Below are 19,097 nucleotides of genomic sequence, written 5' to 3'. Positions count from 1 at the left end.
TCCATGCAGGGAACGGGGAGGGGGGGGGGTCGCGGGTCAGGGGAAGGGGGGAGGTGGGGTTCGCGCGCCGGGGGACTGTATGCATTAAGGACCCGGGAAGAGTTTGACAATAATGTTACCTCTCTGTCTCTTTTTGAAGGTGGAGCCCATATCAGACATCGAGTCAGAAGAGGAGGTGGAGGTAACTGACATTAGTGATGAAGACCCTGATGACCGATGTGAAGAGTACGACCTCTTCTCCCCCCGACACCACCGGCCTCACCCCCACCGCCCCCACCGCCCTCCTCACCACCACCCCAACGGGACCTCCTCCCACCCCCACGACGAGGATCTGGATGAGGACGTGTTCAAGGCTCCGGCGCCCCCTCCTCCAGGCCTGCTGCCTTTCTTCACCTCCCACTCCCACCCTCACACGCACCGCGGGCCCCCCACCCTGAAGAGTGAGCCAGCCGAGCCAGGTGATGCCCCCCCACCGCCGCCTCCTCCCGCGGGCCAGACCAAGTGCATCCCCCTCAAGCTGCGCTTCAAGAGGCGCTGGAGCGAAGACCAACGCATGGAGGCCATGGAGGAGCAGGACGACAAGAAAGTGCGTGGGGAGGAGAGGGAACGAGAGCGCAACGGAGGGTTAGAGGAGAATGGGGCTTCCAGTGGCCCCGGTTCCCCAGCCCAGGTCGGGTATGAAGGTGTCCTCCCAGTGGCTCAGAGGGGGGTGAGCCAGGAACTGCATCGAGCAACCGCCCAACTGTCCCTGGAGAACAAGGACTGCTGATACACCCACCCACCCACACACACACCCACACACGCGCACACACACACAGGGATACTTAGAAACACTAACACTAGCAGTCAGTGGTGGTAGAGGAGCATGTAAAGGACTCCTCTGTAGTACTCCTGCCATTCTGACAGATGGTTTTCTCCTAACTCAAACTAATCTTGGACATAATCCCACTGTTAGCCCAGCTGCAGTCCTGCACCTGAGAATGCACAGCTCCCGAAGCCCTTCCATGTTATAGAGAACCCTTCCTCAGAGACCGCAGGAGAGTAGAGCGAGGATACTGTCAGCCTCAGATCCAGCCTGTCCTCCCCTGCCTTCTGTCCAGCCCAAACTCTGCCTCAGATCCAGCCTCTCCTCCCCTGCCTTCTGTCCAGCCCAAACTCTGCCTCAGATCCAGCCTCTCCTCCCCTGCCTTCTGTCCAGCCCAAACTCTGCCTCAGATCCAGCCTCTCCTCCCCTGCCTTCTGTCCAGCCCAAACTCTGCCTCAGATCCAGCCTCTCCTCCCCTGCCTTCTGTCCAGCTTCTACTCTCTCTCTTCAGGGGACTCCCAAACCCCTGGCCCTAAGCCCAGTGCCCCAGACATGGAGGTTGATATTTCTCCCATTTATATTTTTCTATGAAGATGAAGGCGGGGCTTTTTCAAGTGCCTGTACCTGTAGGAGCCACAGACAGACAGACAGACAGACAGAGAGAGGGCGAGGAGGGAATCATGGGTGTAGAAAATGTGAAGATTGGCAACCGATTGTGGAAGACAGATGATTTCCTGTCTATAGCTGTAGGACCTAGTCGTGGTACGTTGGCAGATTCCTCCTCGTAAAACTGGCCACTCCACTCAGGGAAGCCGTTTGCTGTACTTGACACACACACACACACCAGCTGGAGGTGAAGAGGACAGTGAACGTACTTTTAGGACAGGCGCTTTTCCCCTGGACTGCTACTGTACTATACAGCGCACACTCTCTTACTCCATCTGACACTCTCCTCTGTCAGGACAAACTAGGGTTTAGTTTCACTGCCTCTCTTTCTGTATGTCTTCTTCTCTTAACTACTTTGTCTTTCTTGGGATCATGAACTGAAGGAGGAAAGCGAATGAGAGGTGAGGATGTAGTGGTGGGTGGGGGGGTAGTGGCCCCGTGTTAGATGGCCGGGAGGAACCGAGAGGGGACCATGGGGAGGGGAAGGGAGACGCAGTGTGCCCAGGAGTTTCCAGAATGGTTCTTAGCTCTCCTTTAGAAAAGGAGGGAATGGGGTCCAGTATAATTGAGTTGTTAGCCTAGCTTATCCTAACCTGGGTGGAGCAGTAGTAACTGATTACATGTGATCCGTTACATGTTATCAAATTACAAAATAAACTAACTGAACATTGTTGTAATCAGATTCTACACATTTGAGCAGTTTTAGGATTACTTAAATGAATTAAGAAATGAGGTTTGCGGAAAACGACTTGATCAGTGAGTCTGATCACCAGTATGATAACACGCCAGATGTGTTGGATGGATCCTTAATCTTCTTCCAATTGCTACTTAAAGGGAAAGTTATCCCCAGAGTAACTGAAATTAATCCGATTACATGGCTGAGTTTGGGTAATCCACAAGTGACAAAATGGATAGACATTTGGAACAGGTGACCGTAACAGATTACATTTAATAGTGAACTATTCAACTCTGGTTGGTTCTAGTCCGCACAGAATCCTGGTTCTCCAGTTCCACTCAAAGCCCTTACTCTGGTTCTACCAACCATTGTTTCATAGTTTTAACTAAACCAGCAAAAGATGCACAAACCCCACATATGCCAGCGCGCGCGCGCACACACACACACACACACACACACACCCACCACAGATGGTGGCACCTTGAAAGAGGAGGACTGGCTCATAGTAACGGCTGGAACGTAAATGGAATAGCATGAAATATGTGGAAAATACGTGTTCTACATGTTTGATAGCGTTTTACAGACCCATTCCGGCCCTTAGAATGAACTGTCCTCTCAACCGCCTGGGACTCTGCCTCTCCATGCCTTGTTTTATAGCATGTTGGCTATAAAGAATAAACTCTTTATAGTAGTTCAAACAAAAAAATTAAACTGAGATTTACACTCGGAAAAACTGTATCTTTGTATATTGTATATGAATTTATAAACTGGGATTTAAGGAAAGGAAAAAAACAGCATTGAATGAAATGACAGATTCAGGATTGTTTTCTTGGGGGGTGGTGTTAAAAGACATTGTCGTCATGAAAGGACGGCATTCTAGTACACTGAATATGCAGCAGTTGCCTTTGAACAGTTCTGTTTCTCGATATCTACCAGCATTGTCCACTACTCCTCCTTAGCTAGTTGAAGACCAGAGCTGCGGTGATCGTCATCAGCCGTCCTCAGTCCACCTCTCTGGACTGGTCTTGTTCTAGAATTCCACCTTTATGAGGAAGGACCTCGCAGCAGCGTAATGGACTGAACACGCACCCCCTGTCCACAGTGGCAGTGAATGAGCCCAGGGTTAGCCAGCCCAGGGCTTTTTAGGCAACAGGAAGTCCTTTCTCAGCTCATCCCAGTTAGGTCAGTTCTCTTACGCTTTTCTGGATTAGCTTCATTCCCTGCATATTGGTGGTGGCGGAGGAATTCCATGGTGGATGCTAAGGGGTTTATTACTCTAAGACAACAATGGAGGGTAAAGGTATAACAGATGACTTCACCTGGAATACCTGGTCTGCTATTTCATGCACAAACGCACGCACACAAACGCATGAACACACACGCATTTCTAAACCCCTCCCACACTACCTGCGCTCAGCATTTTGCGACTTGGATGTTTTCACATCTAGGCGTTTGCTCGAGTATAGAGGTCTAGCCCCTAGAGCTGGGCCAAATGGCCTCCGATTGGCTTGAACTGGGCCAAATGGCCTCTGATTGGCTCAGGGCAAACAAAGACTTGACCAACTACTAAGCCAGAACTCTAGGGACCCCTGGGATAGCTGGCCTTTGCAGGCAAATGTGTGGCTGAACAATGACATCAGTCATTGAACTGATGTGGTGTATCCTGGTGTCATTGTATATGTGTCTACACACACACACACACACGCAGCCGACCCCCCTCCCCCCCTCACACACACACACACACACCACGTCCCGTGTCTGAATTGAAACTGACAGCTGCCTTATAAACTCTTCTTCATATCTCAACAACAGACTGGGCATTGTTCTGCCTTCTGTTTTACTTTCTTCATCACTTTCTCTCCACGGCGTGCATGGTCTGCCTGACTGTTAACTGCACCGGGATCTGCAGTCAGGAGGTTGTTCGACAAGGTGTCCAGGTTTGAGCAGTTAGAAGGGCAGACCGCAAACAGATGACATCTATTTAGCAACATGCCACCAACCTCACCCCAACGTTATTTTACTTCCTAATGTCGATATTGCTGTTTATTATTATTATTGTTGTTGTTGTTGTTGTTATTATTGTTGGATTTGTTCCCTCCCCTGCTCCCCGGTCAGTATGGTATGGTTGAGTTTCTGTTGCTTTAGTGTTGTTGCATACATCACTATCTCAGCCATGTGAACCCCTCTTCCATGCTTCTAGTGGGAGCCCCTATCCCATCCCCTCCCCGCTGTAGTTTTTACATCTGGAAGATTAGCTGAACGTCTAATATTAATTCTGAGAGGTGTCGTTATGGCGACAGAGGGTGACAGAGAGGGATGAAGTAGAGGGAGGATCTTGTAAGGGAGGGACAGTGGATCATTTCCTGTCATCTATTGTCATTTTTATTTTATAATGTTACTTTAACTATGGCTCTTGTATATTTTTTTCATTTGGGGGATTGTTTCATTTCAAAGAAAACCGGATTTGTTTTGTTTTACTGTGTAAAGGTTTCTCTTTTCTCCCTGTCTCTTCCCCTCTCTCTCCTCTCCCCTCTAAGCGGTTATATAACACTCAGAGAGATGAGATTCAATACCATGATGTAACATTGCATTTCTCTTCTTTAATTCTTTCATGTTTATTTTTTTTTTTTCAAAACTTGTAATTAAGCTGTAATCAGGGTTAATTAAAACTGGTTGAAAACCAATATTCTTGTCTGGTTGTGTTTTATTATTTTTATTTTTTTTAACATTTACTGGTTGTTCTATTTTACACATGAACGCCTGAAATATTGTTGCGCCAGATGGGTGATTTCCTGTCCATGAGTTCATATCAACAGAGCTGGAACCTTTGGTCCTCTGGTGTTGTCAGAGGCACTTAGACGGCTGGACAGTCAGACAGCCCTTATCAATATTCTGTCTGACATTCTCAACCCTCATCTCAGATTACCTGACACAACCCAGAGTCACAACACTGACACGTTGGTTGAATTATTCAAGTGTCCGTGGGTGTATATCATTATTAATAATTATCTTGAATATTGGGCCTGTAAACGTGTAGCTTTTAACTTGCTAAGTAGTTTTTAATTGACACCCCACTGTTCAGGTGTTCAGTCCAGAGTAAATGTGCAGTCCAGTTTCTCTCCCTGCGACTGGACAGCCTGGGCCTCAGAAGGAGGGTTGGAGAGACTCAGCAATATTTGCTCAGTGTTCGTGATGAGGAAAAGCACTTTGTCGGTGGCGTTGCTGCCCACTGTCCACCTAATGCTCCCGAGCTTTATGAACATGGCAGCGATGGACATGTACCTTTTAGTGTGACGTCCGTGGCTTGCTCTGCTTAAAGATGCACAGGCAAATAGAGGAGGGATGGAGTAATGGAGAGACGGTCTTCAATGGTTAAAGGCTGCCTAATAGCAACTAATAATGTTAGAACTACTGACAATGTAATTTCTACTCAAAATAGTCTTAACGGTGACATGAAATGTAGTTCAACGAGTGGTGTCTTGTGTTCCGGTAGGGGGCATAATACAAAGGGCAGAATATTTTGGCTGGTGCTGTAACCTGTCTCCTGGCCCTGCTCGCCTCCATCAGGTCAGTGTGTCAGTAACCCAGATGGGAAGCCCAGGTGTGACAGGTGCTGTGATTTGCTGCTCCTCCAAACACTGTACCTCAGTCTCACACACACACACACACACACATACGTGCGCGCACACAACAGGTGTTCACTTCACATGAAGGTGGGAGCGAGAACGGAGAGGAGGAGGCAGACCACAGGAACCACATGTTGCTCTTTCAGCACCTGCACCACTTCCCCATGCACGTCTTATCTAGCGCATGCTTTCGCGGAAACCTGCATGCCCCTGCAGAAGCTTCAGCACGCACTCAGACGCTCTCCCGTGCCACGACCGCACACACTATGCTCTCTGCACGAACTCCACACATGCACACATCCCCCACTGGTGTGCACTTACACACTCTGTAACGTACGATAAAGTGCCTAAACACGTAGACTGAGCAAGCAGAAGTGCGTCTCCACCCCGACCACATCCTCTCCTGTACAGAGAAGAGCAGTACCTCTGAACCACAACACAGACGGAGACAAATGAGACCAAGATAGTTTCTCAGACACCTTCACTGCTGGCAGATCGTTCCATCTACATCCAGTTCCACGTCGTCTAATTATTGTTTGAGTTCACTCTAAATTCCTGTTTCACAAATGTCACCTCGGAAATGAAATGTTATGCTTTTTGTTATTGTAAAAGGTTGCATTGGGTAATGTATTTCAATGTGTTGATTACAAATATAGAACATGCTGATGACTGTCTTGGTAAAACTGTAAGAACAACGACATATCTCATTGATGTGTTCATCTCTGTCATTATCGGAAGAATATCCCCCTCTGCTGTGTAAAATAAGTACTTCAGGCAAACACATTCAAGCTTCTGGAACCTTTTGGATTCAAACTCATATTTTGTGTCAGGTTATGGTGGTTGACCTTAGTAAGGCTCTGCTGCTAGTTAAATTAACCTTTTGTAGAAATGGGCAACAATCACAAATTACAATTTACCCTAAACCCCAATTTCACAAGGCATTTTATCTTGTTAAAGTCAATTTTCCTTGTCTCTCTCTCTGTCAAAATGCCATTATCATCAAGTTGTAGATCAACATTCACTCGAAGTGCTAACCTCGACCTCACCCGTGCATAAATCTTCACCCATGTGCCTATTCGTTGCTTCACCCAGGGGCCTACTGGCTGCTTCAAATTGTCCCTCACTCATAAAGAGTGGAATGTGTTTGACAAGGGCCTCTTACACGGGAACAGAGTTTCACTGTTGACTAGTATATGATATCCCTGCAACAGCTGAATGGTGTCCTGTTACTCTGCAAGTAATTCTTGCAATACACAGGGCCTCCTATACTGTATGTTACAGATCAAATGGCAGTTGGCCTCTTTTACCACCTCTGTTTGCATTTAACGACGCTATTATGTTCGGCTTGCAGTTTGCTGTCATTTTTGTTGCCTTTCCTCAATGTTATGTAGCCTAGGTGTAGCAAATCACTGATAAAAACACTAGTCCAGCCATTCAAATAGGCGATAAAATACCTTTTTTCTCTTATTTGGGGTTTCCTGTTTCTAAGTGAGGAAAGTTGTTTTTGGAAAAGTGTCTGTTGCTAATGAAATGGCTTCTGTCACAAGATCTTACACTAATTAGTCTCAGCTCTCTCACTCTCTCTCTCTCTCTCTCTTTCTGTGAGAGGCAGTGTGACCTATACGTGGATGTATGCACCCACACACACAAACACTCACACACACAGGCACACTGTATAGGTTAGCCAGCCTAACGACCACATCTACTTCATCTGTGTACTCATATGTAGCCTTCCTGGATACCGATATCAAACTTAACTATCAGACGAGGCAGGACAGACCAATCAACCAAGGACTGGTGGAAGTGTGTTATTCTATCTTGTTCCTAGACCCATAACAGTATAATAAGGTTTTTACTGGGTTATTGATCAGACTAATGAGTTCTAATGGCCTCGGCTCTGGGTGGGGTGTTGAGAAATTGTGTGGTTGGTTTGAGCAGAGAGAAGCTGTGCAGGCAGCTAGATTTCAGGGAAGAGACCGTGTCTCTGCTGGCACGTGATATGATACACTACCTGATAGGAATGCGGTCCCTCTGTTTAAGTATGAACATAAGCAGTATAGAAATATAGCACATAGAGTCAACGAAGACCTCTTCACTTTTTCCAAAGAAAACAGCATTTGACTCGACCCACACACTTCTACTCAAATTTCTACCACACCACTTTTTCATGATCTGTTTTGGGTTAGGGTTAGGGTTAATGAGCCTTGTAAACAAGTTTTAGGGTAAGCCTTCAAAAGATATGGATTGTGTTCTCACTAGGTTAAGATCACAGGACTAAAATAGTTTGGCTACACACTAGCAAATACAGTCATAGGTGGTAGCCTCTAGGTACCTGTAAAATTCCCTTGAAAGACATCATGGAGAGCAAAACTATTTACATTTTTTGTATAATTCTTCAAAGACCCTACCTAGGTATGGTTGTTAAGAGTCCCTTAAATCTGCGTCCCTTTGTGGGAAATATTTTTTATTGTATCCTCAACAGATCTGAAATGTTGATTTTGGACTCCCTGGAGACCTGGTTAGTGGCTTTAAGTGAATAGGGCCCTAAGGTCATTGCTGCTAGGTTAATGGGGCTGGAACAGGGGCCAAGGGTTAGAGGTCAGGGGTTATACTACTGTGTTTCTCTGCGGAGTTATAGAGGCCAATGCTGTCAAAGATTTTAGCAGTCTGCCTATGTACTTACAACCAGTAAGAGATATCGGTAAGGAGGTGGGAGCGCTGGATGGATAAACTCCTGTATAAAATACAAACCATGACATGCACTCAAATGTTATTGCCATCCATTGGTGAGAACACTGATGTGTTCTGTCTGCCGCCAGTGATTCTCATGTCAGCCAGCTTGTGGTAAACATCAGTGACAGGTTGTGACATTTGAGGTCAAAGCTTGTGTTTTAAGGCCTCTCTGTTATGAGGTGCACAATGTATACTGAGAAGAAAGAAACTGTCCAAAACAATCAGCAAAAAAATTAAGAAATACAACTGATAAAATACAACTGATAAAAACATGTCTCCTACTTTCAGAACAAACATTTAACTGATACTTCTGTAGCCTTGGTAATGGAAACCACCTCCGTATTCTCTTCAGTTTAAATAAAATGGCTGAATATGGACTTGATCCCCTCAATGTTTTCTTAGTAGCGAAGTATTATCCTCGGTCTCTCTATATAGCTCTGTCTCCCCTAGCTTCCATCCCTTTATCGATTGACTGTTTTTCATTACTTAAATTGCTGTCCCTGTGGCAGGGACAGGCCACTCAAACGACCCAACACTCAAACGACCCAACACATGACAGTTCAATGACTGTGATGGGAGAGTAGCGAGGGGGGTAGTTTATTGGGTCAAGTGTCAAGTTCAAAGGTCAGAACCCTGCTGAGAGGGGGAGACCCTAAGACTTGTTAACAAGGGTAACATAGCACAGTAATGTCGTCATCCACACAGCTCAGGTCTATCTCTCTTTTAGTCTATGAGCTATTTACACTTCAAGGGTAGAGCAAGCATATACAGTGAGGGAAAACATTATTTGATCCCCTTTTGATTTTGTACGTTTGCCCACTGACAAAGAAATGATCAGTCTATATATTTTAATGGTAGGTTTATTTGAAAAGTGAGAGCCAGAATAACAACAAAGAAATCCAGAAAATTGTATTAATTGATTTGCATTTTAATGAGTGAAATATGTATTTGATCCCTCTGCAAAACATGACTTAGTACTTGGTGGCAAAACCCTTGTTGGCAATCACAGAGGTCAGACGTTTCTTGTAGTTGGTCACCAGGTTTGTACACATCTCAGGAGTGATTTTGTCCCACTCCTCTTTGCAGATCTTCTTCAAGTCATTAAGGTTTTGCAGAGGGGTTGAATACTTATGTCACTCATTAAAATGCAAATCAATTTATAACATTTTTGACATGCGTTTTTCTGGATTTCTTTTGTTGTTATTCTGTCCCTCACTGTTCAAATAAACCTACCATTAAAATATATAGACTGATCATTACTTTGTCTTTGGGCAAACATACAAAATCAAAAGGGGATCAAATAAGTATTTCCCTCACTGTATTTGATTACTAACATGAGTTAAATTTCACAGAATGAATGCACTGATTGATTAATTTGAATGCAGTTAATGTACCATTATTGTATTGTATTGTACATCCTAATTAATTACACAGTAGGGCCTTAGCCTTTAACATGTTATTTTTTCTGGTTTAGGTTTTTGGTTCAGTTTATAATGTAAAACCAGGTTTGGTTTAATGTCTCAAATGCTTTTTTCACAACAATTATTCCATTCAATCTACACAAACAACTTACATTTTGATTGCCTGATTAGGCATGTGATTAGGTCTAACAGGTAGTGTCAAACACACTAGGTATTTCCCAGAATGAAAATCCAAAGGTCTGTGGGGGAGTTAGTAAAGCCAAATAATACTCTCTTGATAGCAGCACACAACAGAAAACCTAACTCATAATCCAGAGTTGTAAAGTAGTTACTCTGCATGTTCACAGACTGAAATGTTTAGACATTATCACAGTACTGTCTGTTTACCACTAGATGTCTCCCTCACAGCTCTTTTTCTACTTTTATATCCTTGTGTGGACCAGGAATATGTTCCCTATCCACTATCCTTAAATCTAACTCTTAACCTAACCCCAATGACTTAACCTTTATGCATGAACTTAACCTAGCCCTAATACCTAACCCTAAACCCAACCGGCTGTTAAGCTTGAACGTTACCCCAATTCTTAACAATATGCCCATCAGTATGTTTGTTCCCTAAAACTAACCTCTTAGCCAAGCGTCGCATTTTTCCTAGTGGGGACGTACTATAAAACCCTGTGGAGGACTATTTTTCAGGTTTTAATATCTTTCTGGGGACTCCTGTTCCCTACATGTACAAATACACCTGGATTTCACACACACACAGACTACACACGCATGTGTGCGCACACCCAAACACCCACAATACAAACACCCACACAAAATGTTTCTACCCGCCTACTATTGTCTTCTTACTGTTTAGTTTTTTTTATTAATGTGTCTAAAACAAGTTCCACTGTTGAAAAACCAAATGTTAAACCTTATCCCATTTGGCATTTGAGGAAGCACTTACAGGTAAAGTCCGACAGATGGGGCTGTGAGATGCTTCTGTCTGCCTATCAATCTACAGAAGGAAGCATTATGTCATGTTTACTACGTAAGTGTCTTTTTTGTTTTTTGGTCTGAGAAAAAAAAATCAACACTAATATATATATAATAAATCAGAACGTTCAGTACTAAACACAGTTTTTTACTTTTGGCAGAAATGCTTCCAGAACAGAAATCTACACAAATGTTATACTTTATAGCAGTGAGAGTAGCGGTCTACTGTAGTAGCCCATGTATTTGTGTGTCTGTGTGTGTGGCTGAGTGTGTGTGTGTGTGTCATAGTACTACAGAGGCTCCGCACGCCACTCCTGCATGCAGCCAGGCTCTCTCTCGTACTACCATACTTGCAGTAAACACGGGGTGAGCCGAGTTTACGCCAGACCACGCCCCCGTGGTCCAGCTGGTGGCAACACGCGTGATGACATCACTTCTGCGTTAGGGCATTGGCTGGGAGACATCACACTGCATGGCCAATCAGGTGTTAGCAACAGGACGTCAGCTAAGATTCTCGGTTCATTTTCTATTGGAAAGGCGGGGAATAGCGACCGTCGACGTCGACAGAGTTGAATTCAGCGCCGTGGTTGGCTGTTGGTTTCGAGGTAAGGGTCTGTTGCTGAGAGAAAAGGAATGAAATCAGCCAAAGGACGGAGAAAAAAACTGAAACGGTGTAATGGCACAAAATGTATTTGACAGTATAACAACTTTAAACAAGACTAATATCTCAACCATTCAAATGGGCTCGAGAGCACTAAAACTTTTTAAGACATCTGTGAATTTCTCTATCCAACTTTCCCCACTCCTGGGCTGCGAGGTAGTTGACAGATATCCAGAAATCGCGGAAGAAGTTGTAATTTCTGTAACTGCTCACCATTAACAACGAACTATATTTTCTTTGATTTTTCCGTGATAAGGAAAATGTCGCACTGACTCCCTATAGCAGACTAGTCAGTGATGACCCATGCGCTGTCAGTTATGGTAAGCGTACCCCATTATTTCTGGAGGGGGGCATTCTATGCTATTCTATTGGCTACATTCTGATTCGGCCCCTCCCTTGGGTCCACCCACACACTGTTCCTATGGTTCCCAATCATACCTCAGTGTGCCCAATGTCCTTATTGGATACTGTAAAGTTTGGGACTGGGCACCGTGTTGGTGTAATATTCCATCAGCATTGGCTAGAAGTACGTGTCAATCATATGGATTTTGGCTGCTCTCTACGCCCTTTTCTTTTTACGGTCAACACTGATAGGCTACTGTACCTGTCAGAGATCTATGATTGGTCAGAGAAGCCAGGTGTTAGTGGTTCATTCACCATTTTGTGACTAGTGGAAAAGGGACTCAGATAGTTTTTTATCCCTGTTTGAGTTGCTGTGGAAAAAAGACATGTTTTACGGAGGGAAATTAAAGTACGAAACCGGACCACACATTAGCTATGGACAGTCGAGGGATGTAAACCCACCACCTTGCACGCTTCTTCATCTGCAAAATAGGATCGTAAATATTTCTATTGCCAACTGAATCTTTCGGTTTGGGTGAGTCACAACTAAGCGATTTGTATTTTATTTTTCAAACAAACACAGCATTTACTATCAACGGTTAACGGTCGGGTGGTCCTGATTTCCGTTCAGATTGCGTGTAAAAAAAGCCTGACAGCTCGCTCACCAAGTATCAAGGAAGGGATGAGAAAAAAGAGGGGGCGAGGGGGTGGGGTGCACAGTCACTAAACTTTGTCAAATGTTTAACTGCATTGCAAGCAAGCTACAAGTAACTTTGCACCACTACTCTCGACCTTAATGTTGCAGTAAACTTAATTTCATTTCATAACATAACAGCGCGTATGTAATTGACCTGACCAAGTTAACTCAGCCTCATGTTTTACAATGTACAGAATACAATTTCCAAAATACAATATGCCATTGCAATGTAAAATGTGGGTTTTAGTTGGCTTGGCTAGTAACCGGCCTAGCTAGTAATCGACCCATCTTACATACCCCAGTGCAGCAAAAAGATGACACCTTAGAATTTAGTATTGCTGTACTGATTGTCGGTATGGAAAATAATTTAAAACCACGTTCAAATTATTGGGGTCTACAGCAGACCCCAAGCAGTTGTAATTACGGTGTTTTTACTACTGCTGATGTTGCTACTACTACTACCACTACCTCAACCACGTAGTTTCCAGATTAGCTACTTGTATGACCCGTTTCAAATAAATGGTGCTTTGCTGACTAAAGGAAACTTTTGGGTCCTAAAACCAATCCAAGTAACTGCAATCAATTTGCATTATAGTTAGTGAAAGCTGTATGCTCAAATCGACGATGTGTATTACAAAAAGGCCTAGTTGGACTAGCACTTGATCAAGCAGTTGTGTTGGTTTGCTTCTGAGTTGACAGCCGCAAGTCATAATACGCCTTTGACATTTTGTGGTGGTGTGGAGTGCAGCGGCTCTAGGCTACTCTTGCTCCGATCAACGCAGAGCTTCGGTCGGTGTGAACCCGCTCGTATGCTGCCTGGCAGTATTCTGCCTGGCACTGTTACCGCTCCTCTCAGGCCGTGCTCCCACATTTCTGCCCGGCTAAACTACAATTATACTGTAGCACTCCAGGGGACTGCCTTGAGCTGCATTCCCTTATAGACATTTCATCATTTGACATGAACAATATTTTCATAGAGAGTTCAACAACATTTGCATTTGGATGGAGAGACGTGTGCACTGGCACTGTCCCTACTGACTGCATCTCCATCAATGTTTTTATGCACGAATTCCTGCATTTATAATTTCTTCATGCATATCAAAGTCCCTCTTGAATATATTGTGTAATTGAGTAGAGCAGTTTGTCATTGATTTAGCTTTTGCAGTGCAGCCATTGGGTCCCACTCAACAGTGGACTTCTTTAGTGCGTTAGAGCCGCAGATCAATAACTGACCGGAGTCCTTAACTGTTGTCTCAACCTTCAATGTTTTTGTTTCATCGATAATATGGATGGTGACAGTCATTTGCCAGCAAGGATGCAGCTGACAGTATTTTAACTACGTCACAACTAACCTGATGTTCTCCACCATAGTGCACACACACACACACACACACACACACACACACACACATACTCGTTCATAGCTTGTGCTCTTACTACACCAAAAATACTTCATCGGAAACATACTTCATGTTTGCGTTGTGCAGTCTCTTATTGTACACTGAGTAAATAAACCAGAGCTACTAAAGAGTGTGTTTTATATTTGTTTTTTTGTTTCATCTGTGTGTTGTCTTATGACCCAGTTTGAAGATAGGATGTCCCTGGCACATTGGTAAAGCACAGGAGAGGCGGTGGTACTCTGTTACTACGCCTCTACTCCTTGGTGGTGTGAGGTAGCTTCTGTCTTCATCCCGCTCCCTCAGCTGCAGCCCTGCGCCCTTTCAGACGCCCATAAAATGCATTTTGGAGAGGGATGAACTGCAGTGGGCCGTACCATGCATGCAGACACTGCCACGGACACACACACACACTCCTAGCTTTAAACAGGTACAGTGGCAAACAAGGTAGAGACCACGCAAAGTCACAAACTCAACATATGGTGTTTTGTACACGCACACTCGGACAGTCATGCACACACAGTCACACACACTGAAACACACACACACACACACACACACACACACACCCCCTCTGCCACGGTGTGGTTGGGCATTGCACTACTGGTGTTTTTCTTTAGATTGGTTCAATAAAATGGCATTGTGGCAGTAGTTTACTATCACGGTATCATATAATAATTAAGTTGAATGCGATTCTTGTCTTTCAGAACTGTAGAGATTAGATGTCTGTATTGATGCCTAGTGTGTCTGGCTGTGTGTGTGTGTGTGTGTGTGTGTGTGTGTGTGTGTGCGCGTGTGAAACATTGCACCCATTTTACTTGTGTATGAACTTTAATGTGTGACCTGGAATTAAAAAAAATGAATAATTTAATAGCTCAAGTATACTTCCATTGTGGGTCTATATTTCTCTGTGTGCCTAAATTTTTTTAAACTTAGGCGCACGCTTTCTTTCCTTGTAATAAATGTCAGCGTTGAACCCTGCTGTGTGTGTGTGTGACAGTGGTCTTAGTCCAGTGGAGAATTTAACTGTGTGTGTGTGTTTGACTGCTCTGTGAAATTCGCACTAAAGGGACTGCTGTGTGTGTATTGTGTGTGTGTGTGTGTTTGTGTGTGTAGTCAAAACTCCTGGTATTCCAGTCTGATATTCGTAGTGTTTTTCAAATTTGTTGTTGTTTTCTAAATATTGGGCCTACACTTTGGTTAATCTTGTAACTGGTCAAGTACTTTTAGCTTGGACACCGTAGGCTATATTAGATGGTATTTTAATCATCATACATTGTACTTTATTGGTATTGTACTGTAATAAAAAGGGTCATCTCCTATTTTGTTATTTGTGATTGACCAAAAATCAACTGATCCACTGATCAACTTAATCAGTACATTATAATTTTCCCAGATGAAGATGCAATTATGGCTATGCTATACATTCCCATAGTAATTTTTCTAAAATTCAGAACATTAATATAGTGTGCTGAGCACAGAAAGACATTTATGAATTTTTGTCTTAAATGAATAAAGACATTTAGAATTTATAAACAAAGCCCAAATCCAGCCTGCATGGCTGTTAACCTCTTTGTAGCGGTATACCACACAAACCATGTCCAATATCAACACACTGACACTGCAGAACACTGAACCTAGATCCACATAACCTCCAGAGATAGGCCTCGAGGAACAGGGACTCTAATATCTAAAATAAAAGAATTAATCTAAAGTATGGCACATACACACACACACACACACACACACACAGTTGATAATCAGTCAAAGCTAAGAGCGTTTTAGTGAGCAAAACCAAACAATTCTTTTTGGAGTTGAGATGAAATCCCAGACTAACTCCCTCCCCGTCAATCCAGTCCTTACACTCCCCATGTCCCTATACTCCCCACATCCCCACACTCCCCATGTCCCTATACTCCCCACATCCCCACACTCCCCATGTCCCCACACTCCCCATGTCCCTACACTCCCCATGTCCCTATACTCCCCACATCCCCACACTCCCCATGTCCCCACACTCCCCATGTCCCTACACTCCCCATGTCCCTATACTCCCCACATCTCTACACTCCTCATGTCCCCACACTCCCCACATCTCTACACTCCCCATGTCCCCACACTCCCCATGTCCCTACACTCCCCACATCTCTACACTCCCCATGTCCCCACACTCCCCATGTCCCTACACTACCCATGTCCCTATACTCCCCACATCCCTACACTCCCCATGTCCCTATACTCCCCACATCCCTACACTCCCCATGTCCCTAAACCCCCCACATCCCTACACTCCCCATGTCCCTATACTCCCCACATCCCTACACTCCCCATGTCCCTAAACCCCCCACATCCCTACACTCCCCATGTCCCTATACTCCCCACATCCCTACACTCCCCATGTCCCTAAACCCCCCACATCCCTACACTCCCCATGTCCCTATACTCCCCACATCCCTACACTCCCCATGTCCCTAAACCCCCCACATCCCTACACTCCCCATGTCCCTATACTCCCCACGTCCCTACACTCCCCATGTCCCTAAACCCCCCACGTCCCTACACTCCCCATGTCCCTATACTCCCCACGTCCCTACACTCCCCATGTCCCTAAACCCCCCACATCCCTACCCTCCCCATGTCCCTATACTCCCCACATCCCTACACTCCCCATGTCCCTAAACCCCCCACATCCCTACACTCCCCATGTCCCTATACTCCCCACATCCCTACACTCCCCATGTCCCTAAACCCCCCACATCCCTACACTCCCCATGTCCCTATACTCCCCACGTCCCTACACTCCCCATGTCCCTAAACCCCCCACATCCCTACACTCCCCATGTCTCTATACTCCCCACATCCCTACACTCCCCATGTCCCTAAACCCCCCACATCCCTACACTCCCCATGTCCCTATACTCCCCACGTCCCTACACTCCCCATGTCCATACACTTCCTACATCCCTACACTCCCCATGTCCATACACTTCCTACATCCCTACACTCCCTATGTCCATACACTTCCTACATCCCTACACTCCCTATGTCCATACACTTCCTACATCCCTACACTCCCTATGTCCCTTCATTTCCCATAATCTCACAATCCCCATTTTGTACGGTTTGCATGTTCTATGTGCCTACATTCCCCATGTCATTACACTCCCAATGTCTTTAAACTCCCCACATCCATACATTCCCTGTGTCCCTAAACTCCTGTAGTCTCTACACTCCCTGTGTCCCTACCCTCCTGAAGTCTCTACACTCCCTGTGTCCCTACACTCCTGGTGTCCCTACACTCCCGACGTCCCTATAATCCTATGACCTTACACTCCCAAGGTCACTACAATCCTTAGGTCCATACACTCCCCACCTACACACCCGATCTTTTCACGCACCATATCCCTACCTTCCCTTGGTCCCTACCGGGTTTATTACCTTGAACTACATGTACGACTAAACTACACATGTAAGCTGAAATAAAATAAAATACAATATATTTTTGATAAACAAACACTAAAATGGAACCACACCGAACAAAAATATAAACGTAACAATTTTATTTTTGCCCCCATTTATCATGAGCTGAACGATCTAAGACTAACTCTATGTACACAAAAGGCCTATTTCTCTCACATATTGTTCACAAATCTGTCTAAATCTTGTTAGTGAGCACCTCTCCTTTGCCGAGATAATACATCCACCTCACATGTGTGGCATATCAAGATGCTGATTAGACAGCATGATTATTACACAGGTGTGCCTTAGGCTGGCCACAATAAAAGGCACATTTTATTGCACATTTTAGAGTGACCTTTTATTGTGGCCAGCCTAAGGCACACCTGTGCAATAATCATTTATTTGTGAACAATATTTGAGAGAAATAGGCCTTTTGTATACATAGAGAAAGTCTTAGATCTTTGAGTTCAGCTCATGATAAATGGGTGCAAAAACAAAAGGGTTGTGTTTATAATTTTGCTCAGTGTATGAATGTAGGTCCAAAAGTAATCAGAAAATAATACAACTTTGTGAATTATTCTCAGTTTCTGTTACTAAATGATCAGTGGATTCTACTATACTCATAGCCTTCTCAGGCATAGTGTTGTTTGGTGAATTTGACAGGGCAAGTTTATTATTGAACTTTTTGACATTACATATTGATGGAATGTGTAATTTTCTGTGGCAGAACATTTACTTTTATAGTATACCTAAAAGCCCTGTATTTTGAACTGTTATCCTTGTGTTGTTATTTGGGTTATTATTATTTGTTGAACAATACATAAACAGAGTTGGTTTGTGAACGCAATCCCTTGTTTTTTTTCTCCACACATCTCACATCAGATAAAGGGTTGAGTAAATATGTCAAATAATTTAAGTAGTTGATTGAAACCAATAGGACAATCTCAAGGGGTGTGTGTTTTACTTAAACCAGCCACACAGATAAATGTGCTGTTGCCTTCCCAAATGAGTTATTCAGTTATGTGTGTGTGGCATGAATAGCTTCTTTTAATTTACTGTTTCTAACATAAAAACTACGCTATACTATCACAAACTATATTTCATTAAAAACTAAGTATAAATATTTTGGAGTAATAGAAACTAAATGAAACTATCTTAAAACTGTTTGGTAACTGAAATTTAACTAAATATTTTTTTTTTCATTATAAATAAGAAATAGATACAGAATAGTCCAACTACTATAATTATTCTGACCCCTTACTCCCCATTTCCTTACACTCCCCATGTCCTTACACTCCCCATGTCCTTACACTCCCCATGTCCTTGCACTCTCTATGTCCTTGCACTCTCTATGTCCTTACACTCCCCATGTCCTTGCACTCTCTATGTCCTTGCACTCTCTATGTCCTTACACTCCCCATGTCCTTACACTCTCTATGTCCTTACACTCTCTGTGTCCTTACACTCTCTATGTCCGTACACTCCCCGTGTCCTTACACTCTCTGTGTCCTTACACTCTCTATGTCCTTGCACTCTCTATGTCCTTACACTCCCCATGTCCTTGCACTCTCTATGTCCTTGCACTCTCTATGTCCTTACACTCCCCATGTCCTTACACTCTCTATGTCCTTAC

The 19,097-nt window shown here is 44.2% G+C and overlaps 2 protein-coding genes across 9 annotated transcripts in view; both read left to right on the top strand.

Moving 5' to 3' along the window:
• Positions 1–4,833, top strand: part of erfl3 (Ets2 repressor factor like 3) — a 57,049-nt gene extending 52,216 nt beyond the window's left edge. For all 6 annotated transcript variants that reach the window (XM_029115365.2, XM_029115366.2, XM_013139334.4 and 3 more), the window contains one exon: positions 140–4,833. In XM_029115365.2, coding sequence (XP_028971198.2) covers positions 140–769 — 630 coding nt within the window. In that variant the 3' untranslated portion in view covers positions 770–4,833. The remainder of the gene's footprint in view (positions 1–139) is intronic.
• A 7,395-nt stretch (positions 4,834–12,228) lies between these two features.
• The window catches only part of cicb (capicua transcriptional repressor b), a 53,312-nt gene continuing 46,443 nt past the window's right edge, over positions 12,229–19,097 (top strand). For all 3 annotated transcript variants that reach the window (XM_020040947.3, XM_020040946.3, XM_020040945.3), the window contains exon 1: positions 12,229–12,446. The gene's annotated coding sequence lies outside the window, so the exon portion shown is untranslated. The remainder of the gene's footprint in view (positions 12,447–19,097) is intronic.

Source organism: Esox lucius, chromosome 20, assembly GCF_011004845.1.
Source record: "Esox lucius isolate fEsoLuc1 chromosome 20, fEsoLuc1.pri, whole genome shotgun sequence".
NCBI lineage: Eukaryota > Metazoa > Chordata > Actinopteri > Esociformes > Esocidae > Esox > Esox lucius.
Note: the sequence above shows the minus strand (reverse complement) of the source record. Positions and strands in the feature narration are given on the sequence as shown.